Here is a 26,530-nt window from a genome sequence, read left to right on the forward strand (position 1 = left end):
CTTAATACTGAAACATGCATTAAATATATGTTAATAGTGGTCAATTCCTTAAGAAAAGTATTCTCCCAAAGATTGCCTCTTTTTGAAGACGTATGTGATTCCTAGAAGATAATGCTGATCATAGCTGCAGCCTTTGAATGTTGTTTTAATATGAGTAATTAATAATCAGTAATCTACCTCAGGCAAATAAGATGGTAGCATGGATGCATGGATGTGGTTTATGAAAAAGTTGTAGGTTGAATTTTTTTAATGGCAAGATACGAATGTCACGGTCAAAGAAGTGAATGACTTTCTTGTTAGGTCCTAAGTGCAGGTAATGGAACTTTCGGAGACACAGGTGCACACATTCTGAATTAATCTCAAATCTTTTCCTAAATTGAATTATAGATCTCAATCTCAAACATTTTCTCACACATCAAAGAAGCAAAATCAGTCATTGGAAAGCGTGACAACAATTATATTTCTAAGATTCAACTATGCTATTTCTCTCAACAGCAAATTTATCCAAACTTATTAGTTTCCCATTAGTAATCATAGGATTGCAGACTAACAAAAAATGGCTCTGAAGCAATCAATGTTATTCATGGAGATGTTTAATCACAACTTACCTGTGTGTCTGCATTTAGAACTTTGATTCTCTGTGTGGAGATGAACAGGTCCACCTCAGTCAAGGCCTGGGAATCTCCTTCTGAGGTCTACAAGACAGATGCTTTGTTACAGTGGGAATTTTAATTTCCTTTTTAGAATGACAAATTCACGGATCACTTCAAGCATAATGTGATGTGAGCCAATTGCATTGTTACACCACTACAAAGACAGTTATTCAAAGGTGTTTCTACATACATGCAAAGGACACATTGACTGCATAGGAAGAGTGAAGCGTACTCTTGTGGATAAGAGCGAATTTTCAGAGCCCCTGGGATTGACTGCTCAGGTACTATAATTCTCTATGAATAGCCAGAACAGGAGAATCAATGTGGCTGTTTCTTCCCCACTGTCTTATTGATGCACATCAGTTCTTGAGGCACTGGAATTGAGAAAGTGACTTCCATCAGCTGCTTAGCCCTTGCTGTCTTCAGTGAGCTCACACACAGAAGTTCAAGATGATGCTCAATACTGTGGTTTGGATGGGTTTTTTTAGATTGTTTCCCCTAGAAAACACAGAACTGAGAGCTCACCTAACATCTCTTACTGCACAGAGAGCCTTTAGGTAGGTGTACTGGAGACCTTAAATTCTAAGCACTGCTTTTAGGGAAATGATATACCATAAGAAAACAAGGTTACAGAGCAAGTGGGGCTGCAGAATAATGCCAGGTGTTTTTTTCTTAAGTGTGAGGCCTGGCCTTGTGCCAGGGAGACAACAGAAGAGAAGGTGGCAAAGAAGCTTCTGCCTCTCATCACTGCATCATGCAGGAGCGTACCCAACACTCTGAGTCCCAGCAGGAACCTATTTATTCCTCCAGCCTGTTTATCCACAGTGCACCCCTGCAATCAATATTTACCAGCGCCCACCTTAGCAGCCTCAGAATAAAAAGGCCACAGACCATATTACCTTTTGCTAAATGCAGGCATCAGTCTCCAGATTACAACTGTGTTTCTTTGATGACATGGTACAAGGAAGAGTGATGTATTTGCTATCCTTTTTTATAGCTAAAAAGGCTTAGCTATGCCTATAACGCATTCATATTAATTCAAATTAAATTAACTGCAGCAAAATACAAAGCAGCACAAATCCACTTTGGCAGAGATGACTTGTGGTGCTTTTTATCCATGATTGTTACGAGGAGATTAATTTCAGTGATATTTTTGTTAAATATAGTTACTTAACTAATGTATATTTTTGACTAGGTGAAATGCCTCTTGAATTGCTCCAGCTACTACTTGGTTAATGTACTTTATTTGTTTTTTAAGTACTGACAATATTTTAGTAAATATATGTCAGTCATAGGCATAGAAAACAGACCTAATTGCTTTGGCTCGCAAAATACAAATCAGGATTACATTTTAAAAGTCTCCTGGAAAACACTGAGTGTATATCTGGACTAAACAAATCAGAAATATTAAACAGAAGAGCAGCATCAGACAGGCACTCTAGCAAGTGAACGATGAAGAAAATGAGTTAATTTTATTCCATCCAGCATTCTATTACTTAACAAAGAATAAATCAAAATGACAACTTTATGAGGACCCATAATGAAAGACACAATGCTCTGTGAGGAACAAATACAACAGAAATGGAAGTAAACATTAGAATTCAAGAAAAACAGTTTACACACCGCTTTTTTCTTGATTTTAGCCGCCTTTTGCATCCTCTGAAGAGTAGCATAAAAAAAGAATGCAGACAGATGTACACACAAAAAAAGAGAAAAGACAGCGTGTGAAATCAGGGAAACCTTTTGACTATGAATCCAGACTGCTGAAAATTAAAAATCGGGGGCCAGTGGGAGAAGGATGTGCGAGAGGTAAGGGACTGCCTATATCTTATGCTGTTCTGGAGCATAATTGGATTTAATGGCATTATGCATGTTGTTGATTGATTACCAAAAAAAAAAATACCAAAGAGTGTTGTCTGTTATCAGCTGCTCATAACATTTATCCTACTAAATATACAGCAGTCTAAACTGATAGTACATGCACTATTTTAAATTCAAGTTTTTCTATTAATATTATAGTAATATTAGTCATACGTCCAAAATGTAATTGTCATACAGAACGTAACTTAAGTTCCTTCAGAGGCTATCCAAAGTAGTCAATTATACCTGGCAGGTTGGGATTGTTATAGCTTCAGACTTCACAAAAGGTTAAATAGAAATTAAAAGGTTTGAAAATGCAAAATAATTCAGTATACTAACAGTCATTTTCACAATCTGTAATAAAGGAATTAATGACACAGTGGGGAACAGTCAGAACACATCCATTGGTCATTGGAATATTTCCTAATTACAGTCTGCCACTTGTCTTTAATATATAAATTCTTCATACAGCTTTCAAACGATTTTGAATAGACTGTGGAGTGATTTATATTTTGCTCCTAGGAGAAGCTGTATGTTTCTTCATGACAAGCACTGGAAAATTATGGTGTGTATTCTTCTGGATCTGTGCTCACCGAAATGCACTTCAGATTAGGTTTGAAGCTGCGGATCTCATCATGTTTAGAGATCAGCTGTCAGAGTACCAGAGAGTATTCTGCAAACCATAAAAATCCCCTACCTTAACACGGCTCACTGCCTCTTGAGCCTGCATCATCCTTATGTTTTTGGAAGGGTTGCGCTCAGAGAGCAGCTGTGTAGAGCCCAGGTAATTGGCTGCAAAGATGATTCCATCAATGAGGTCTTCAGGTTCGCAAGGTCCTGGAACTGACATGGCAAATTTACTGTTACTGTGTCTCAGAAGAGGATAGAGATGAGAAACTGAATTAAGGCTATTCATGTTTGGGAGAAAGATGTGCTCTGTTTCAGCATGAAACCTAACAGTAAGTAGGCATCTTGATGCCATATAGTAATATATAAGGCCTAAATTCAGGGACAGATAGAAAAATATAGGCATCAGTCTGGTACCAATTGTATAAAATGGAGAGCTGGAGAAACACGTCTCAGAACAGAGCAGAATGAAAGCCTCACACTCTGAGCAATAGCACCTGCAAGGTCATACAGCATTTTCCCCTGAAAATAGGAAAGTCATGTAAGGCAGTTATGGAAATGAAACACATGGAAAGATTAGGGAAAAATTCGTGTAAAACAGAGGGAAATAGTGGAACTTAGTATTCCTTAATTATTAAACCTCATTCAGCAAAATGCCTTTGCATATGCTTAATATTCATTATGGAGTGACTTGTGAATTATGAGTAAATCTTAGAACCTTACCCAAGTTGTTTCTTTCCAAAGATGAAGAAGAGGGGACAGGGACAAGAATAAAGGACAGCATTTACTTCTTACTGGGACTATGCTCATCACCCTCTTTATTTAGCTGTTAAACTTTACATCGAGCTTTATTAGAACAGCCATTCCAGACAGAACCTGAAATCCCTAGACTGCAAATATTTTCTGATGCCCAAGAGTTTTTTTAAAGAAATTTTCTTTCAGCTCTGTCAACTTGACAAGCAGATAATTTCCATTAAAAATGAGAAAAACCTTAACAAAATCCTTCTGAATCTAATAATTTAAAACATCACATAAACTTTTCGTTAAGATCAAGTCTTTCAATATCTCAAAAAATGATCCTTGTTCCTGCAGTGATAATTCCTTGAATTACATAATTAAAAAATATATATAATTCCAACAAAACTCCATTTACTGTATCTCTGATCTTATTTGTTTACAACTGTGCACCATTAAATTTTTCAGCAGGCAAGTGATGCATTTTACATGGTAGCTCTTATGATGATGTCATTCAGACATCCTCTCAGGCCTAAAACATAGTTTTGTAAATCTGTACCTCTTTCAGCAAGCAAAAAACATATCCATGCTGTATCACACTGATATCTTGCTTCACAGATAGCAAAGAGGAAAAAAAAAAGCGATTTTAATGCTGGTTAGCAAAATTTCATTAGATACCTGCATCAATACCATCATTCAAAATTAAAGTGGCTTTAATTTTGTTTACCTTCACTCTTTTCAGGCTAAGTAAATCAGGCTAAATTAAATCAGGGCTGTGTTAACTCTGAAATGCAGTTACCCACATAATGTTTAAATCAGTTTAACTAACCTCTGCTGGCAGTTAATTTAGATGCATGTTATTGAAATATTTTGTATGCATAAAGACAAATAAAACTGGAATGCTTGATACAAACTCTAATATAGATAGTAAAGCATCAAGCAAGGACCAGAATTCTCTCTCCTAGCAGAATTTGTCAACAAAAATAAGAAAAAAAGATAGTGGTTATTTGAAACATCTCGGTCCCTAAATTACTTCCTTCCCATCCCAAAAGTTCTGGCTGAATTTAGGAAAGCCTGTGTTCAGTTCTAATTGTTTTCAAGAATGTGAAGTTAGCTCTTTTTTTGTTAAATTTGTCCCTTTCAGATCTTTGAATAAGACATTTTTGTCTTGATTTCCAAGTGACTGCTAGCTGTGTCAAAGGCCTTTCAAAGATAAATTTAGAGACCTGTTTGTATGCATATGCTATTGGCAGCTCAGTGCATGAAACAGTAACAACTCAGTGTAGCTTATGGGGTTGTGAAATTAATGAGCGTTACAAAGGAAAGAACAAATTCTTCTCATATTTGGGTAGTTTGATGCCAGCAATAGTATTTTTAAGAAGTTTGTCCAAAAAATTCTTGAAAATGCAAAAACCCTGGGGTTTTAAGCAGTTCTGTTATTCTAATTTTATTTATTTTTCAAGTAAAATTTTTTCTTCAAAAACTGTTCCTTTTGGTTAGATATAGTCTCATCATTTCCTCATAGAGCTCACATTAGTGCTTTTTGCAGAATTATTATAGTAGTAACAAGTTGTGCTGCATTAAGTATAAAATAACAGCTCGTACGGAATCATAGAATCATAGAATCATAGAATCACCAAGGTTGGAAAAGACCTAAAAGATCACCCAGTCCAACCGTTCACCTATTCCCAATAGCTCCCACTAAACCATGTCCCTCAACACAACATCCAGTCTTTCCTTGAACACCCCCAGGCTCGGTGACTCCACCACCTCCCTGGGCAGTCTGTTCCAGTGCCTGACCACCCTTTCTGAAAAGTAATACTTCCTCATGTCCAGCCTGAATCTCCCCTGCCGTAGCTTGAAGCCATTCCCCCTGGTCCTATCACTAATGACACGAGAGAAGAGGCCGACCCCCAGCTCACTACAACCTCCCTTCAGGAAGTTATAGAGAGCAATGAGGTCTCCCCTGAGCCTCCTCTTCTCCAGGCTGAACATTCCCAGCTCCTTCAGCCTCTCCTCATATGGCCTGTGTTCCAGACCCCTCACCAGCTTTGTTGCCCTCCTTTGAACACGTTCCAGGGCCTCAATATCTTTCTTGCAGTGAGGGGCCCAAAACTGGACACAGTACTCGAGGTGCGGCCTCACCAGTGCTGAATACAGGGGAAAAGTACAGCGTACATTTCCAACGTACGCTTCCCATCGTGAGAGAAGTGGAAGGTAGTGTCAGAAAGGTTAAGACATCTGTTGGAAGGGTGTAAGGAATAGTATTGAAAATTGCCAGGGTCAAACTGGGTTACCTGAGCATTTTCTTTCCTTATCTGTGATGTTTAAAGAATATAAAAATGCAGACTTGGCTGAGATCCCAGCTCATCAGAGCACTTAAGCGTGCCCTTGGCTGTAAGTATGTGTAAGGCTTACTGATAAGGAAGGGAAGGAGAAAGACATTTGGATGTTGAAGACTGGAATTTTATGTTGGCTGTAGATATTTATAAAAGTTAGAGAACTTGTTCTGAAAAATTTAAATTTCTGTACCATATGAAGACAACAGAGATTACTTGATTTTTGCTGAACTAGTAATACTAGAAAATAGTATATTGATTATTTCTAAACCAAAACAGGAGACTCTAAAAATGTTTAAATTAACTTATTAATTATTTTTAAGAAAAAAATTCAATAATGCAACGTAACTGAATTTAATAAGGTCTTGAGATCATACGTTTTATATTTATCTAAAATAACATGTAAATCCAAGATTCAGAGAGTATTAGGGATTGCACTCAAAGCACTGAAGCACCATCAGCTGCCTGCTGAGAACCATTGTGCTCCGTGAAGTCACTGAGACCTCAGGATGTGTGGCAGTGCAGCAGAAGGACTTCTGGTAAGGAATAAATGGCCACAGAGCATATGTCACCTTGCAGAATGTCTACCTACAAATTCCATCTTTTGGCTTATTTCGCTATTTCATCTTGGTTGAGACTCTGCAATGGAAATGAGATTTAAGGTGACAGGATAAATATAGGGTGGGAAAAAAGCAAAACTCCTGAACACTGCACAAATTACCTACAAGCACATATTGGTACAACTGCCGAAATAACTGCAATAGCAAAGACACATCTCCTATATTTTTTGCACCAGCTATCTAATTTGTTTTTATATCTGTAATTCGTATGCAAAACTATAATGAATGTACAGAGATACAAATACAGCTATTGTAGCTGAGGAGTCATACTGTATGTTAAGTGCCTCGACAGCTGAATGATGACCAGAACATGGTTATAGTGCCATCAAGAACAAGGATGTTAGCTGGTAGATTCTTTTTCAGTGTGCAGAGGTGTCCCATGCTTTTTGAGACACAATATACAAATTAATTATGAGAACTGTGAATGGTTTTTGGGTTCAGAAAGCAGAGATTATCTATCACAGAATTGCAGGGGTTGGAAGAGACCTCTGGGGATCATCAAGTCCAAACCCACTGCTCACAAGCTCCTAGTGAGCTACGTTTATTTCTATTAGTGCTCTGTAATACCTGCAATAGGAAAAGCCCGATGGATGGCTTATGCCCTCACACTGTGCTACTTGAGAAAAAAAATCAGAGACAGCAGGAAGACTGAACTAAAAAAGACTCCTATGTTACTAAAAGAGTATACTGACCCCCTTCCAATGGAGAGCTGACCGGTTTAAAAAGAGAAAAATGTAACCTTTTTACCCCAGTAAAATAAAAGGCGTAGTTTTTTCTGCCAGTGTTGTTAGGGATAATTTTTTTACTTTTTAAAGCTCCATTAGTGCTGCCCTGCCTTTATAATTGTCCACCATACACTCAGTAGACGCTTATTACAAAGGATCAGCTTGCTGTCTTGTCTCTCCTGCCTTTGGGAAATGCATTTAATTTACTTCTATTTAGGGCCTGTTAGCCAGTATATGCCAAGCGTGGAGTGTAGTTTCTGTCAGATGTCAATTGTGTAAATGGGGCTGTCTCTGAACTTTCCATTTGCTGTAGCTCTTCAAAGAAATGATTAGAAGCTGCTAGTCAAGCTGACAGGATCAGGGAATAGGTGAAAAACACATTGAACATTCTAATATTGTTCTAAGTCACAGTAACTTTTCCTTGAGTTGGGAATGGCATCAGAAATAAAGTTTTTATCCTTCATTTATGGTTCACATTGTAGGGAAATGCATGTCAGAGCAGAGGAGTCAAATCCTTTGGAACATCCTACTGCCTTCACTTGCTTTATGATGTAGACACTTCCTCTGTAGAAAGAGCTGTGGGGCTCGGTATATTTTCCCCATAGAAAGCTCTTCAATTTCTCCTGTGCTGCTATTACTTATTTTCCATTTGGAGAAAAGTCAATTTATTAAAACAAGAAGGTGGACTAGGATTGTACTGAATATCATTATCACTCTTTGACTGACAGACAATTGAAGTAACACATGAAAACGTGGTTCTACCAAACCAAATCACCAAAGAGGTGATTATGGTTCTCCTTGTCTCCATTTTGTACTCCTAATTTTTTCTCAGATTGGGAAATCCTCTCCCATTTGTGCCTAAAACTGAGATTCCCAAAGTGCAATATAGGCGTCATGTCAAAATGACACAGGGGCTCTGAACAGTTCAGTTGCGTGACTCCTTCCTCTGTGCAGAGCAATAAAGAATGGGCTGCTCTTCTACCTCCATAAATCTCCAACCTGGTAGGACCCGCTGTTTTCAGCCATTTTTTCTCCTTGCAGGTTTGTAGCTATCTCCATCCTTACATTTACTCTTGCCCATTGCTCCGTTTCTCCCTCTCATCGTCATTAGCTCTCATTGTCACAGGTATGTATAAGAATATACCTTATTCTTATACCTTATTTAATATTAAATTAAATATTATTTCCATACATAGTGTATTCTGAACAGAAATAGGTTTTAGTTTATTCTTTGCACTTTGGAGCTGCTTCTCTTGGGTTTGACTTTTTTTTTAGAATTTTGATTTATAAAATATATTGGTTTTTTAATACTTTAACTATGGATGATGCAAAACTTACCATCAACAAAACTTGGAAATGAGGATACTTTCTTTGACTGTTGAAAAATAAAAATAATACATGGTATAAATGTAATGAAATAATTTTCACAAACTGAAGTGAATTCATATTACGAAGAGCTGACTATTATTTAAAACAAACACACAAACAAACAATTTTCTCTGTATAACTTTTGCATAGCCATTATTTGCAACAGTGAAACACATTGCATCATAGTAATTAACCCAGCCTGTTACATAGCTCTGTTTACCTGGAATCTTGAAGTATTTAAGCAGGTTCTATCACACAAAAAATAAGGGGGTGTGAGGAAAAAAATGAAGTCAGCTGCAAAATGAGCAATACCAACCACAGATTCCAATCCCAGTCCAGTAACTCATCCACCAGATCACACTACGTAATATCCCAAATTTACAGTTAAGAACATTTAACAGTATTTCAACAAAACAAGAATCTTAGTGAATGAAAGGAACTGTTTCTGATTGCACTCTACCTAAGCCTACCACTACTGTCTGTACTCTAAATAAGCAGATCAAGTCCTGCACTTTGCTTGGCTTATGTTGGCCTCCTCAGGCACTGCTGTTTCCAGGAAAGGGGCTGATTTCTCTGTTATGAGAAAAGGCTTCAGAAATCTGTCTCCTCAGTAAAGTAACAGGCCAAATACGTTGTATGTTTGTGAGAAAACTCACTGCTGCTTTTAAGTCTGAATTTTACTTGATTGTGTCTAGCCTCAAGCATAACCTCATTGTGCATTCCTAGATGCCTTGTGCGCTCCACTCTTGAGAGACAAGAACAGCTCTGCCTATCACCGTGCCTTTTTCACAGCTGACTGAGCAGGGACATGTTCACCCCAGAGGCCACTAAAAAAACTGAATCATTTGAGCCCTCAGAACTGAATGAGGTGCTTCGTATTAGGGATAAGTGAAAGAACTGTGAGAATTAAGCAGTCCTCTGGTTTCGAAGTCTGGCATTTTAGGGCGAAAAGAAAACAAGGATAAGCCAATTTCTTTTTGATGTTGCTTTTACTCTTCAGTAATACAAAAAGAACTTCTGAAGTGTTCTCTCTCTTCTTTGTGTCATCAGAAAATTCTAGGCTTAAGTATATACTGTGGATGGTTAAATAAAATGAATGTGGTAGCAAGTGATTCATGGATTTGGTTTAAAGATCCGAACACACAGTCACAGAATTTATTGTCAGTTCAGGAAAAGAAAGAGTTTATGTAATGTGTTTGTGAGAGGGGGAAAACTGACAGTTTGGTAACTGCTTTCCCTCATGGAAGCTCAACCAGCAGGATGGCCTAAAGCACCTACCTCAGGTGTGTTATTATTGTCAACTGGGCCATTGAGGTCAGAACGCTGCTGCTTCCTTGGCTGTTCTATACCATTGCACACCTGTAAAAAAAGAGAAAGGACTTAAAATCCTTTTGTCTTCTGAAAAGCTTAAAAACAAAGGAGATTTCAAGTCAGTGCTGCAAGGATAGTCGGAAAATTTTCATCAGAAAATGTTATTTCATCTGAAAAGAATTATTTAAGTTTCAACTGAAAGTTGTATGGGGAAAGAATAAATTACATTCAGAAAATCTTAACAAAAATGCATAATGCTTTAAAATATGAAACAGTATGTAGCATTTTCTCTGTTATTTTGTGACAAGCAGTCATTTGTCATGAAGCTGTTCTGTGTAGTTATTTATATGCAATCAATATTCATTATTGATACTGAGGTATATGAGGATACTGTAGTTGAAATTTCCTATTTTAATTTAATATATATGAGATTAATATAAAAACATTGAGGTGTTTAATTATAATAAAAGATCAACTTAGATGTAAGTAAGGCATTTCAAATACCATTGAACAGCAGTCACACCACTGACTTAAATTAAGATGATGACTTTATTTCAATGCAGATGTTTCATGCAAAATGAAACAGATACCGAAATGTTGAAATAGTTCACAAACCAAAGTCAGAATTTTAAAATATGTATATGCTCAGCACTGGACAAAATTGCAGCAGTCCTAATGGCACCTCTGATTGGAAAAGAAATATCCAGCACTGTCTCTAGGATTCTCCGTTCATGGGATATTCCTTATGGTATCTCCCTCTTTTTGGGCCAAGCACATGTACAGAAAGCTGGCAGTGCAGCTTCAGGCTTCTGAATAGATGTAGAAGAGAAAATATAGGAACGTATTTGAGAAAAAAAAATGAGTTGTTTAAACCAGAGAATGCTCTTTTTCCTCTCAGGAGCAAAGTCCTCACAGGCAGAATTTCTCAAGGGTGACACAAGTCACGGAACAGCAGCACCTGGTACAGGGACTGCACGTCCCACGTCTGCCAAGAAAGAGAAGTTTTCCTGACACTGTTTCACTGTTAGAAATCTGGAAAGCCAACCTGATTTTTTATGGTTAATGACATTCCACTTCCTTTTTTCTCTGTTTCCCCATTATGTGTAAAAGAAGAGAGCCTAAATACCACCGTCACTGTAAGGCTGGACAAATACAATTCTGTACCAACAGTTGTGCTAAACGCTGAGCCAGTATTATTTCAAAGCATCAGCATGAAAGTTACCTCTGAACAAAACTCCGTGTCTACTGACTTTCAAATGCATACGTAGCTGTAGATCAAAGAATGTCTCCATGTTTGTCTCTAGGCAAATTATTCCCTGTGAGTAATGTTTTGTCAGCTAAATAAAATGTGCGACTGAAGCAGCTGTATTAGTGCTGCTAGTTCCATAGCAGTAATGTTCAGGTAAGACAGCATACACAAGGAAAAAATTCACCAAAATACTGGGCACAGTTTTTGGGAAATAGAATACCTGAAACAGATTGATGCACAGAGCACCACGACACGGGGAAGCAGACCAGTGCCCTGCCTAGATGGCTGCAGTAGCTAAGAAGCTTACTACATCCTTGTATGCTTAGTAATGCTATTTTGTTTGAGACAAGACAAATCTAATCATACTGCAGGGTGAACAGATACAGAGCAGTGCAGTGATACACATTAACATGGGTAAACAAATACCCAAAGAGCTTTAATAATAATAGTATAATAATCATACATTATTCCCTAAAATAGTAGGATTAGACCAAATATGCTTTAAGCAAGAAACATGACATGGCCATAATGAATATACATTGAACTGTAAAAAGAGTGACAGCAAATAAATTAAATTCAGTACAACAGAATTTTAATACTTCTAAATCACTGCCAGTTCTGATTACCACACACTTGAATAAACTGAAAGCGCACCTGCATATCAAGAAAGAATTGGTTGGCTGCTTTATTAAGCATACACTGGATGCTCTAAAATACTACTGAAAAACGTCTGTCACAAATCCTAAATAGAGGTGGACTCAGCCCGTGGGATCACAGTTCCAATTATGCTCTTTGATAATAACTCCAAGGAAGGTTCCATGTAGCCTTACTGTAAAATATCACCAAATACATGGATGACATTTCATTCTTGAGTTATTTCCAAGCACATTTGAGCTAGACACTTGCAAGGTATTGTAAATGCTTTACACCTTGACTTATTGGATGCATACTTATTTAAACTATTCTGCTGTTACTCTTTCAAATCATTTGAGCAATGGATCATTTTACATCCTGCAGTTCCCTGTCTTTTCATACCTATTCATGTGTACACAGTGAAAGAACACACTGTAAGGTAAACTTGAAGACATGCATTTTTTTGAGAGATCATTCACTAGGATAAGGAAGGAGTCCCTGTTTGTAAGCTGTAGAAAAGGAGCTCAAGGAATTTGTTCTGCACAGAGTTGCTTTGCTCGTGTACGTTTACCTCCACTTTAAGAACAATACTGTACACTCTTGCTTAAGCAAAACCTGTTTCAAACAACTGTAAGGTACTGTTGTTGCCCTTTGGGTATCACTAACAACCATCATGCAGTCTGAACGGGAGATATCCAGCAACTATCAGAACATTAAAGGTGTGGTGCCACTGACATTTATGTCTCTGAGAGAGCACCAAAGCAGTATCCAGCATTACATAGTAGAATATAAGGCAGCTGGAAAAGTCATCTTGAGGCTGGGAGGAACACCACACTGCACTCACTTAGCAACAGCACAGGTGGTGCAGAAACAAACCCACGGTTCCACCCACACCTTGATTGCCAGCCTGGGGTCACCTGGGCTGCTCTCCCCAAGGCTATCAGACCCCCTTATAATCACCCTTCCCTGCCCTCTGTGGGTCCCACCTGCTGCTAAAGTTGGTAATGAGTGAATGCTGTTGGTGTTTAGTGTACTAATCGCTTATTCCACTGAAAGCTGTACTTCTTTTCAGTTAGAAGCTCATTTCAGCTATGTGGTTCTTGAGATTGTGCTCCTGAATGCTGTTGCGGTACGCAGCACTGAATGTGCACTTTTCTGCTGGAAACGAACAGGTTTGTCTCCTTTTATTTCTTTATTTGGAGTAATAATTTGAGAGAGGAATGAAAGATTAGCTTTTCTGTAGCTGATAATCCTCTTGGTAAAGAGTTGAAAAGCACCTTTGTAGCTCAAAGGCAGGGTAAGGTTATATTATAGTGTTTTAAATGTCTGAATAATTAAGCTTACGGTATGCCTGCCAATCTCTTCACTAGCAATGCTGTTCAAATGCTGCATCAAGTAATGTGCTCAGAAACAGATCTACCTGCTTATATACACTGAAGCTAATTTGCATCTTGAGATGAAACGATTGCACGAATGAAACAATTACAATGTTGACTACATTGTAAAGTTGTCTGTTGCGTGAGTGAACCAGCAGGTCTAGATGTTTTTGTCTAGATATGTTTTTTTAATCTCTAGAACAAAGGTGAAGCAAATGGGTACTGTTATGTCACTGAACTTCAGTTTCTAGTTTCTTGATCTCCAGTGGTGGTTTCTGAAGGTGATTTATCATACAGGATTTTCTCCTGGTATTTAAATGCTACTATGTCTCTAGAAAGTTATCAATGTGCAACTAAAGTATCAATTTGAATCAGGAGAGGTAACCTAGTAATAAGCCTGCCATAGTGACTGTATGGGGACTGCTGAGTCATGGCCTGAGCCACTGATTGAGCACCTGGTCAGCCCTGGAAGCACAGGTGAAGGTAATGATGTGCTCCACCCCTTAGACCTCATTTAAGAGCTGACTGCTAGTGAGGAAGGATGTCTTGCTGGAGATCTCTTCTTTGGGGAGTCCTTCTGTGAGCCTAGATCTTCAGAGATGGGTGAGCATTCTTCTTTTTGTAACATCTTCTCATTGCACCAGTCCTGCTGCTGTTACAATGCTATAATTCCTATTAAACTAAATTCACTGTCAGATGGTTGGGGCTGTTAGGTGCTGGGAAGGACTGCTGGTCTGCCAGAGGGGAGAAAGTTGCCACAGAAAGATCTGGATAGGCTGGATCAATGGGCCAAGGTAAAGTGTATGAGTTTCAGTAGGGTTAAGCTTTGAGTCCTTTATTTTGGTCACAACAACCCCAGGCAACCCTACAGGCCTGGGGAGGAGTGGCTGGAAAGCTGTCTGATGGAAAGAGGCCTTGGTGTACTGATGGACTGTTGGCTGAATATGAGCCCAGCAGCATGCCCAGGCCAAGAAGGCCAATGGCATCCTGGCTTGTATCAGGGATGCTGTGGTGAGCAGGACTAGGGAAGTCACCCTGCCCCTGTACTCCGCGCTGGTGAGGCCTCACCTCGAGTACCGTGTTCAGTTTTGGGCGCCTCAGTGCACAGAGGACATTGAGGTGCTGGAGCAGGTCCAAAGAAGGGCAGCAAGGCTTGTGAAGGGCTTGGAGAATGTGTCCTATGAGGAGAGACTGAAGGAACTGGGGCTGTTTAGTCTGGGAAGAGGAGGCTGAGGAGAGACCATATTGCTCTCTTCCAATATCTGAAAGGTGACTGCAGAGAGAGCAGGGTTGGTCTCTTCTCACTGGTGACAGGTGACAGGATGAGGGGAAATGGCTTCAAGTTGTGCCAGAGTAAGTTTAAGTTGGATATTAGGAAAAACTTCTTTACAAAAAGGGTTGTTAAGCACTGGAATAGGCTCCCCAGGGAGGTGGTTGAGTCACCATCCCTGGATGTGTTTAAAAACCGTTTGGATGTGGTGCTGTAAAGTATGTAAAGTGTGGTGTGTAAAGTAGAGAAAACGTGGAAAATTGAAGTTGAGTAAGCAGCAAGTTACAGCAAAAATATGATCTAAGTGTATCCTGGGTTTGCCAGGTTTCTCTCTGGCCTATCTCGTGCAGATATCCTTCTATGCTTTCCTGGAAAAATTTGAAGAGAAAGGTTCATAACATGAATCTCTCACATCCACAGGTTTTCGAGGTTGAGTATATGTGTTTACAACTGGAGGCTGACCTGCACACGGAGTAGATACTGTGCACAGAGATGCTGTGTTTGTTTTGCAAATCTGTAGATTGTTGGGTCTTTCCCAGATGATGGAGATTAGTTGCTAAAAGCAGACTTACCTACTGGAACCTTTAAAATAGTGGGTGTTGTTTTGTTTTTTTGTTTGTTTGTTTGTTTGTTTCTTTTTTTTTTCTTTACTGTTTAGTGCTTGATATGCAAGGCTATTAGCTCTTAACCTAGACAGTGACGGTACATTTCCTAAACGTATAAATAATTTTTCTTCTGTACATCAATTTCAGTTGCTGGAAACTAACCTAGGACTTTATATATGGTATAGTCAGCTATGGGAGATGGGAGCAGAAACCTTTTTTTTTTAAAAAAAAAAAAAAAAAAAAACAACCAAACACTAAAGACAGTGCAGTACATGCATTTTGTGCATTTATGCATGTTTGTTTGCTCATTGATTTAAAAAAATACAAACACATTCATGCAGTTTTTCGGTTTAAAATAAAAGCATCTAAGTTTACACTTAAAGAACTGTGGCGTTAATGTTCCATGTGCAGTACATGAACTTCCCCCTCATTCCTTTTGCCACAGTAGTTTGTACTGTGAGATACACTTCTAAATAACTGACATTTGAGTAAGGCCACAAATCCAAGGATCTTCTAGGCAAGAGGTCTAGCATGAAAATCTAACACCAGTGGCTTTGGGTTTTTCTCTTTTTGCTCTAGATAAACTTGATTTATTGTAAATAATATAACTACTACCTTGCTTTCACAAATGAGAGACACTTTCCTCTATAAAGTTCAGTAACTGCCTCCAGCTCTTGCACATTTTATAGTGAGTTTTAGAAGAATGCCTCAGAAGAAAATCTTACGTGCTCCAAACTCTGTGAGGTCTGATGCTGGTGCTAAAGGTGCACCCAAACCTCGAACTAATGGCACTTAGTGAACTATTAAGTGCCAAACACATCTTGGCAGGAATGGTACCATAATGTCCTCCCATCTAGCCTGATTTCTAGAAAGAGCTGAGGATGGGCAACCTACAGTGAGTGAACAGAACACAGCAAGATAAGGCTTAGCCTATAAATTCAGATGATACTTGCCTAAGGTTATTTAACAGGCTTTTAAGTATTTCCTTTCTATCCCTGGAGACTTGGAAGGAGGCTAGGGGAAAGTCTGTCTACTCATGTCTTCATTTGCCAGCCTTTGTGTGTCCACACTTCACATCTTCAGGACTTAGGGGCTTATGTGCCCCTCTCCCCAGCAAAGACACAGCAGTTCTTCTCCATCTCCTTTACTGTGAATTAGGAGCATGTATGCTCACCCTGCTGACTTATCTCTTCATACAGAGCTGAAATGGATGCTTATATCTACATGAGGAACTACTTTACTTTTTTCTTCTTATTTGAAGAGAGAGGTGAAATACTGTGCACTGCTTCATGCTCTATCTGTTAGACAATAGCATATGGGTTTCATGAAGAGTGATTGCAGAAATTCAAAGGCTGTATGCCAGATAGTGCCTACCAATCCTAACAGCTTCTTCTATGTTATTAAAAAAGATTAAGGCATTGGTCCAAGACTGACTGGAAATAATGTTTAAAACTCAAGCAGCTCAGTGACGCCTGGGTCCCTTTGATTATTTTCACTCCAGCAGCAGTTGCATCAATATTCTTGTGCTGCAGCGCCCTGGTTGTTAGAAGTCTGACAAGAATAGTAAAGGTACAGTGCAACTCAGCTCTGTAAAATAAACACTGAAAGGGTACAAAAAGATGTTGAAAGAAAAGCCTATTTTGAAGTCTGCTGGGGACTAGCAGTCATTCAGGATTAAAATTAAAAAAAAAAACACCACTTATTCAACCATACATAAGAATTCACTGCGTAACTTTCTTGTTCAAAAGCTCTTCTTATGAAGCAGCAGCTTACAAGCAGCAGCATTGAGCAGCAGCTACTGGTGTGCTGGATGAGCCAGCTCTTTCTGACACCCACTAGCCTAAAAAAATCTTGCAGTTCCTCGCCAATAACTAGTTGCTACTCAAAGCTAGCAAGTTCATCAATCCTTAATCGTGCAAGCTAGCACTTTAATGCTGGCAATAAGCTACTGAATATAGTAGGTTATGCGTTTCAGTTCTAATTATACTTTGAAAATAGAACACAGAATACCTAAAATTTGCTGTGGATACAGGAAATCTGTGAATACACCCCCGAAGGTTTTTTGTTCATTATAATAAAAGCTGACCTGTTTCATCTACTCGTACTTAGACATTTGATTTCTTTTTGTTGTGTTGTTTGTTTGGGTTTTTTTTAGAGGAATTGATGTATTTTGATGTCTTTTTTTTTTTTTTTTTATGGAATAGTCTAGGATAGATTACTTCGTTAGACACGGGGCATTACAGTATTATGATTTCCTATAGCGATAGCTTCTGTGAAACTGAAGCAGGAAATTTATACCTCTGAAGCTTAAAGTGTTTTAATTAAAAGATAATATACAAAATAACCTAATTATCTTTCCTAGTCTGCCATCTAAATACTCTTTATTTTACTTCTTTCAAGCAGATCTGTTCGTTAAAGAAAATAATATTCAGCTGCATACAATTTCAGAATAATTAGATTTTGCTTGCACGTGGTGAGAGATGAACAGCCAAAGCTTCAAAGTATCTAACCTGAGAGGAGTCTTATGTCATTTTGAAATTCAAAAAAACATTGAAGAAAACCTCACAGCTCTGTTCCTCTGGAGCTGAAATTTGAGCTTTGTTCTCAGATTCTTTTTTTGGGACTTTCTTGTAATGCAGAAGACCATGCATCGTGTAAATCGGCATCAACATCATTGTGGTAAAACTGATGAATACCATTTTTTGTATGAGTGAAGTTTCTTGTCCAGATCAAGGTAGTACCAGGTAATGCACAAACACAGCAATATGCGGACATTTCTTGCTGTTGGTTTTCACATATGCAGCATCTAGTGTTGGTTTGTGCTCTATTGAAAGCAAAGAAAATTAAAGCTAATTGGCTATGACGGTGGTGAAAGAGGAGACCTTAATGGAGGGGAAAACCCCTCAACTATTTCAGTGTTGACCTTCAGTTGTAAGGTTGTATTAACTGTGTCTCTGTGGAGGGGAGGAAGGGGAAATTACAGAATTACAAAACTGTTTTGCCCCATGCATCTAGAATACCTTGTTTCGCTTAGTTCTCTGATTTGTGTAAGAACAACTTTCCTAGATGGACCTAAATTGACTATATTAAGCACACTTTCCTAAGCACGCCATGTAGTTATGTAGTTTGAATGCAATATAGAGTAAAAGCAAAACTATTGCTCTCCAGTTCTGTTTGGAATAAGTAATAAGCATAACAACTGCGTTAATGCCTCTGACAATCTGGATAAAAAGAGAACCTCGTACCTGCTCTTGTGGCCACTTCTGCCTGTCCTCTGGAGTTCTTGATTTTGCTTTAAAACCTCTAGGCACATCTCCACCATGCTTAGAAGCAGATGGGATATTCAGTGATTTTGGCCTCCCTTCGTGCCTGTTAGCACTGTGAACAGCTTCTCCCTTTGAACAAGTCTCTTTATAGTCATGTGCCATGCTTTCAGTCCCAGTGTGCTCTGGACTCATCTCTGTCGTACTGTTTATGCTGCTCATGCTCATACTCATTTTGATTTCTGCTACAATCTGGTCAATGTCCTCTTCCTGCTCTTCCAGCTCTGCATCCTCTTTTCTAGAATGATATGGCGATATCCCCTGTGAGTTTCCATTAGCCTCTGCTGGGTAATAGTCCGGGTAGCCACCTTCACTTTGACAATATTGTATATTCTCATCTTGGTCTTGAATCTCCAAAGATGATGCTTCATCCTCTAAAACCTGAATGCCGTTATCTTGACCTTCCTGCCACTCTTGCCTGTCTGTCACCTCATTTTCATCCTGGTGCTGAATTTTACCTTCAGACCACTCTTCTACAGCTTCCTGACACTCATCTGTTTCAACATGGTGTTCCTCATTGGCAGCATATTCTTCTCCATTGCAGTCCATTCCTTCCAGGTAACTGTCATCCTCTGGACAGTATCTAATGTAGTATGTGATCCCTTCCTCCTCTTCTGGCAAGCCTTCATCATAGTCCTCCTCCTCAGAGGTGTTATTCACATAGTCAGAGCTGGAGTCACCATCTCCGCTGTGATCGTTGCACTCATGTTCCAAGGGTGTAGGACTGCCTTGTCTGATGGCTGTTAGTTCTGCCTCCTTTGCTGGGTAATCTTCAATAGGAAGATCACTTTCCTCATTTTCAGGCTCCCTGCTGTGAGATGAAGTTGGGCAAGCTCTTGCTCTGTGATCCAGCATGCTGGCTGTAGTGCTCTGACGCTTCCTGTTTGCCATAGCCAACTCTTTATACGACAATCATTTCTAAGCAATTACTGTAGGAAAGATGGAAAAACACATTCAGGAAAGGTCATCATCAGAGATCAGTGATGCTAATAAGAAACAACAAGTGATGGATTAAAGTGGCAGAAAGGATGTGTTTATAAGCATTTAAACTAGATTCACAGGCACCTAAATTCTAAAATGCTTGTGCTGCAGAACTGTGATATTAAATGTAATGACTTGCATACTGAAAGGAACAGAAAGAGAAGGTTCTACACTTACACAAAGCATGTTCTAATGTAGCATCTTTTTTTGTGAATTTGATAGAAAATTCATCTGGAAGCTTTAAACTGTGGCTTTTTCTTGCCACTAAGAGGTCATGCTTTGATTGCAATACAGTAAGCTGTAGTTATTTTCAATTTTCAGCTTAAATATGACTTTAACATGTACTGGAAAAAATACGGTTAAGGTTTGACCCGCTCTTATGAAAGCTAAAGGAAAGGTAAGTCTATCAATTTAGCTGTCACATAGGGCACTTAAGTATAATATATTGCTATTATGCTATTAAAAAATAAATGGCTCACTGGTTTATTAGCTCTTACTAGCTGGATGCCATTAAGCATCTCCTATTGTTAAATCAAATATTGGCTTTCAAACAATTTAACCTACATTCCAAGAAAAAAGATGTATTCACAATAAAACCGTATTACCTCTACCAGCTGAACAGTTAGGAATGGGTAGGCACATGATACAAGCTTATTTAAAGCAAGATCAAGAGCTATGGAATAGGTATTTTTGAATGACAGTGCAAGAAGGCTGTAAGAGACCTCATTTGTCTTTACTGAAGGATAGCTATGGCCAGTCAAGAACAGTGTTACTCAGTATTTCTTATGGGAAGAACTGTTCTTACTTGCAGTAGCCTCAGTCTCTATTAGTCACTGGAAATATTCTCCATATTAAATAATACTTGGGGAGGACATACTGCAACAGACCCTGCACAGATGTAGTTAGTGTCAACTGAAGATATAGAAGCAGAAAACTGCAACACCATCACAGAGAGAATCTGAAACTCTCTGCTTGCATGTTCCTGCAGAACACAGAGATGAGAATCCTTTCTGTACAATGTAATGGATTTTTTTTTTTTTTTTTGCATACATCTAAAAATTTTCACTTGGCATTGGTCCTGGAATATACCAATCCTTAATTGGTATAATTTCAGTGATAACCCAATGCAGATTACAGCAGCAGGATGTTCATAAATGTTACTTACCTGCCCACTAAGATGCTGTACATCAATGCACACCACAGGAAGCTGTTTACACATGGAGCCCAAAGGCTAGACAGGGCATGGGGGCTTGGAAGGGAGCAGTGGCTGATGATGGCAGCTACAACAGCTGTGGGGAATGGCCAGGTTAGGGGCTCTGAGGACTGTATGATGTTTGGCTGCTGGGCAGCACTAATAAACAGCAGCTGGAGCTCTCCTCCAGCAGTGGTGTATGAAAGTGCAACAGAGGAACTAGCAGAGAGAGTGTGATAGAAGAACTTCAAATAGTGGCATGCTGGGAAGACTTTAGGGCACTGATGATGACAAGAAATAGAGAAAGGAATTCCTTTGAAGCATCTAGAAATGCAGTAGTAGGAAGACATGGCAAAACTCATTTCCTATAACAATTTCCCATTAAATAAGAATTCTGTCAAAGAACATGACTGAAGACTGCTCTATGCAAGTATGCAAAACTGAGGCACCTTCTCACAACAGGTTAAAAAAAAAGTTTGATCTCTTTCAATAAGAGGCGAGGCTGACCTTAATGGAATTGAAACTCAATTGGACTCAGGAGCAAGCCATGTGCAGCAGTTACACTTCTGGTTGCCCTCCTTTCCTTTGCCAACTTCATAGCCAGGCACTACATGACAAGAATCTAAATACTGATTACATGGAGGAAAATAAAGCAGAATTTCTTTTTCTCAGCTTCTGAATTGCAGACTGAATGTGTGCTGATGATACTATTTTCAACTACAGTAAATGTGGCTTCCACTACTGTACCGATGCATTTGAATTAGTAAATGCAGTTTTGAAACCCAAGTGGATATGAAGATTGCTTTTTGAGAAAAGACTTGCTCTTACAGCTGAGGAGCTCCACCTGTTCAGTTCTGTCAGCAGGTCACTTGCTCTGCTTGGTGTAGAGCTCCTTCCTACTGTCTCAGTTTCCTCTTTAACAGAAGAGTTAACTTAAATCTCTGCGTCATTCAAAGTGGAGTTTTCAACTTCCAAAAAAACAAGTGTCTCTGAGAGCATAGATGTCAGTGCTGAGTTCTCCACTCTCCTCAGAATTCAGTCATTTTTACTTTGATTAGACAAATTTGTGTTGTATGGTACACCACTAAAGCTTCATTAGTGTTGTCAAGATCAGTGGTTAAGGACCTAGTCACACAGAGCTCTTTCCCTGCCTCAAAATATTGAGCAGAAAAGGGAATTAACCTCCAGAAAGCACACGCTGCATTTCTAAATGTGAGCGGCTCCCCTACATACACTCCTGCAGCAGGGTTACTGCTTATAACTGGACTGCATTCTAATCAAGGCTCAGTACAGACATTAGTATTCTCCTGGATTCCTTGCACCTAATCCCAGACAGCTGTAGAGAGGGGGTTATGAACTGCTAGCACTTGCACATCTTTTTCACCTGTGTAGGAAGATACCTTCACTACTGCTCCTACGGAGACAGACCAATTAAATTCCCATTAGGAATGGGAAACAGTGCACAACTGTAAGCACAGCAATAAAGTAAAATACCCAATAGGACACTCCTGGCTGTGTTTAAAGAGCTGCTTTACATGTGTAATGGATTCAGGAGTTGGACGGTGTCCTAAGAAGAACAAGCTGTCTCGCAGTTTTTCTCTCAACAGTTTGGGGTTTGTTAGCCTCCTCCAGTTGTAAATGTGCTGTACCATTGTGTGCTTCTCTACAGCTACATGATCTTTCCGGCCTGGGTTTTACAACCCATAAGTGAATCCTGAGTTTTGCTGGCCTCACTGATACCCTTACTTCATGTCAGGCCTTCTTCCTGTGCTTGCTGTTTTTTGGGTTACTTTCTCCATCTATTTCTGTCTCCTTTCACTCACACTTCAAACGTGTGGCCCTCCTCTGGTTGTTGTTTTGTGTTGTTTTGTGGTGGTGTTTTTTTTTGTTGTTGTTGTGTTTTTTTGTGTTTTTTTTTTTTTTTTTAACAAAATTCCCAGCCAAGTTATGGTTCCTTCAGGTAATTTAGTATCTCCTATTCTCTCCACGTACCCACTGCAATCTAGGTTTTGAATTGTTTCTAAAAATACTAATTTATCTGCCTTTTACCATGGTTGCCTTCAGGTGCAAGAGGAACGTAAGCATTGCCATGCACTTTGCCATCAGTCTATGTTACAACACATGGTCTGCTGGCATCTTTCTCTTCTGCTGAGCGGTGTTTTCAGAGCTCAGTAGACTTAAACTATTCCAGATATTAGTCCTATGCAATAATCATTTAAAAATACTGCCAAGAAACTGACCCTTTCACATACATAACCACACATGTGATTTCACAGGTTCATAAGAGCTGTATTTAGCAAATTATTCAGTTCAGTTGTAACTTGGATGATAGGATTTTTCAACAAAACTGTACTAGAAAAGTTGTGATTCCAGGACTTTACACTAATATACTTTTTTTTTTAATAAGCAGATAAGTTAAAGCAGGAGAAAATCTAACTTTAATTTCTTCAAAACAATTTTAATATCAGACTAATAGTATTTCTCAGTTGGCTTTCATTACAGAAGACTTAATAGAATCCCATCAGCTAAGTCAGCCAAGATGAATTGTGACTGATTCTAGACTGGGGAAATAGAATTTTTAATGAGCAGATAACAGAACATGAGCCTGCCATAACTTTGTTGGATTCTGCAGTCGTTTGATTCCCCAAGGCCAAACTACATTAGCTACATGTTCCCTTTTCAGTAGATCTGATACTACAGACAGTGAGAAATCATGCAGAGCTATATAACTGGAGTGCAGGCTGACCTGCTGACTCTTCTAAAAGCAGGTGCAAAGAGGATCCTTGTTTCCAAAGGAACACTGATTCACCTGTGTAATGCACAGGTGACTAAGCCTGTAGGCACTGATTTCAGAGAGGGCACAATGTCTCCAATGAAAGAAATGTAGGGGGACATACAGCTGAGTATCTCTGATCTTCTTCCACATACGCTCCTTGTCTAGTGTGTTTGGAAGCAATACGAATGTATCCTATAGTCAGAACTATCAAGGCAAAACTAAATTAGGGATCTATTGTGCCATTCTTCATCGTGAATGGCACCTCTATTTTATGAAAATTCACAAGTGTGAAAATTCTCTTACTGTCTCTGAGTAAGGCTGCTGCAGCCTGACAGTAAGTATTAGTTGGGTCTGTTAAAAAATGTTTAGACTTTTCTCTAAAGCTTTTGAATAACAACAACAAAAATATATACACAACCATATTGCAACCCATTATTTCCAGGTTGGAAAAGATCTGGGACAGAAGCTTCAATTATTTGTTAGGGTAAATAGAACTACTGTTTTTTATAATCAGGATCTAGATATGCATTTGAAGTAAATACACATAAATATCAAGTGTACACATGCCTTTTGCTTCATACGTGCTCAGCAGGTCTAACATATCCTAATGCCTGTTTTTATGGGATTTGATTCAGAGGTGCTGCTGTAACTGAGTACCTGTAATTCTAAGAGATGGCCAATGCCCCCTGCGTTCAAGGAAAGTTCTTGGAGGAACAAAGCCTGCCACCAAACACACCCAAGAAATCTGGACGTGTTGTAGTCCTCAGCTCCAGACCCAGTGACTTGAGGTTTCATTTGAAGTTGGGCTGTTACTTTTAAACCAATAAAATGGCTTCACTTGCATATTTGAAAATATACCATAAAGGATGGTTTCAAGTAAGGAAGTGCCTGAGTGCACAAAATATGAATTTCTAGCAGTTTAGACCTGTTTTTGTTTGTTTGTTCTACTGTGAAAATTGAGACTGAAAATCAGACTTAGGTTTAGCATTGGTGGATAGAACTCCAATCACCCACATGAGCCTAAGCCAGCAGCCTAGGTTTGCGGTTTCGTCCACAGCACTTTGCCTCTTATGTTGTATGCTGGCGTGTCTAAGAAAGTTTTCTACATATTGTAATCTTAGAAGCACAAGTACTTAGGTAAGCCACAAGATGATGATTCTATGATTCCTTCATATTTCTGTTATGTTCCAACAGAATTTTCTTCCCAGCTCTCAAAAGGAACGGAAGAGCTAACCCAAGTCACACAAATCTTAAACACTTTTGCCATCTAAGATATTTCAGTTCTTACATACTTGACCTCTTCTAGTTAGTGTGGCCCAAAATAAGTGGCACATACAAAATGCTGGTAGAATTAATGTCAATCTGCAATTAATGAACATTTATTAGGGAACTAGAGGAAAGGGTGGACAGCATCACTTTAAAACATCAAAACTCAAAAGAAAGAAGTTCTCCAGCCTTTAACAATTGATACATTTCCCCTTTAGCAGTATCTACTAAGACATAAAATTCAGGTATTGCTAGTAGCTATTCTTGCAGCTGGTTAGCTGGAGGCATGTAGCATTGGCCATTCAAAAATGAATTGTTAACCATGGTCCAAAAAATATAAAAAGACATGACATCACCATTCACCACGCTTGTGTGCTTAAGTCTGAAATAATAATAATAAAAAAGTCAAAATGCACAACATACTTTAAAGGGTTTACGAAATTCCAACAGTTTTCCAGGTGAAAATAGTCAATAACAGATACTGCTGAGTACTATTTGCAGCAGAATGCAGAACAGGCTTTTAAGATCTGGAAATTCTATGGAATTCTCCCAGCAATGAAATCTCTAAAATCTTGCTGAAAGCCATTAGCACCCTCCCTATGCCATTAGCGTAAGAGGATTAGATTGCATTTTTCTCCTGTTAGCACAGTATTGTCTCTTTCAAACCCAGGAATACTTGAGCTGCTGGCAGATTGAGTAAACAAAAAAAACCAACCAAACAAAAAAAACCCACAAAACAACTATTGAAATGATACAAAAGTAGACTATTGTATTAATTCTTTTCAAGATAAAATATCTTGTCTCTGTTAAGCAGAATCAGCAAGTTGCAAGGTTAAATTATGAGACATTTTACAGAATACAGATTTAATAATAATAGTAAATCATGAAGATAATCAAGGGTTTTATTAACAGTGAATTATGTCATGGGATTTAACATTTGCAAGCTTTGAGAAAATATCTGCAGCCTGCAGCTGTGTTTCAGGCACACTGCTCCATAGCAGATGATCATCTTCTTTAAAAAGCAAAATTAGAAAGATCTTCCCTCTGTCTAAGGCATGCCTTGTGTATCAGTAAATACTCTTCAGTTTGTAAAACTGGCTAGAAGATAAATACCTGACAGTCATTTTTTAGTAGATGCTCAAGATGGCTTGAAACCTATACAATATCAGCTTTTCCATCAGTTGTCAGCAGAAAAATTGCATGCATCTTATGAAAGTAACAGCTTCCTTAAATATGGATTTTGAGTGTGAAACTATTTAGATGCTCTGAATAATACTGTTATAGTCTAACAGGTTTGCACATAGTTACTGAAAGTGAAGTACCAACCATAGTGATGTGCTTTAAGCTATAATTGGGTACTAGCATTAAAGATGAGCAGTGACATGACATGCGTAACCTCATGCTAGATTCTATACGAGCACTTTCAAGCAGGCCTAAGGAGCAGCACATAACACTGGACTTTGGTGTATCTGGAGGAACCCCTGCATGCAATGTGTTGCCTATCCAAAAGTCTGTTTTGTCCCTTGCATAGCAGAGTACTTAACACAGTCATTTAGATCTGATGACACAGAATGCGCTGCAGAGATCTGCAAGTGGGATGAAAGGACTTTATCCAGAGAGC

At 38.8% G+C, this 26,530-nt stretch overlaps 1 protein-coding gene across 2 annotated transcripts in view; it reads right to left on the reverse strand.

The window, feature by feature from the left end:
- The window catches only part of APBA2 (amyloid beta precursor protein binding family A member 2), a 39,018-nt gene extending 19,433 nt beyond the window's left edge, over positions 1 to 19,585 (reverse strand). Inside the window, exons 1-6 of one of the 2 annotated variants that reach the window (XM_042824737.1) lie at positions 18,617 to 19,585; positions 10,206 to 10,286; positions 8,898 to 8,934; positions 3,211 to 3,356; positions 2,277 to 2,312; positions 609 to 695 (exon numbers count right to left, since the gene is read on the reverse strand). In XM_042824737.1, coding sequence (XP_042680671.1) covers positions 609 to 695; positions 2,277 to 2,312; positions 3,211 to 3,356; positions 8,898 to 8,934; positions 10,206 to 10,286; positions 18,617 to 19,585 — 1,356 coding nt within the window. The remainder of the gene's footprint in view (positions 1 to 608; positions 696 to 2,276; positions 2,313 to 3,210; positions 3,357 to 8,897; positions 8,935 to 10,205; positions 10,287 to 18,616) is intronic. The other variant, XM_042824738.1, reaches the window with a different exon arrangement.
- Between the last annotated feature and the right edge of the window lie 6,945 nt (positions 19,586 to 26,530).

This window comes from Centrocercus urophasianus, unplaced genomic scaffold, assembly GCF_019232065.1.
Source record: "Centrocercus urophasianus isolate 14NV4802_14NV808 unplaced genomic scaffold, USGS_Curo_1.0 seq_23, whole genome shotgun sequence".
Classification (NCBI taxonomy): Eukaryota; Metazoa; Chordata; class Aves; order Galliformes; family Phasianidae; genus Centrocercus; species Centrocercus urophasianus.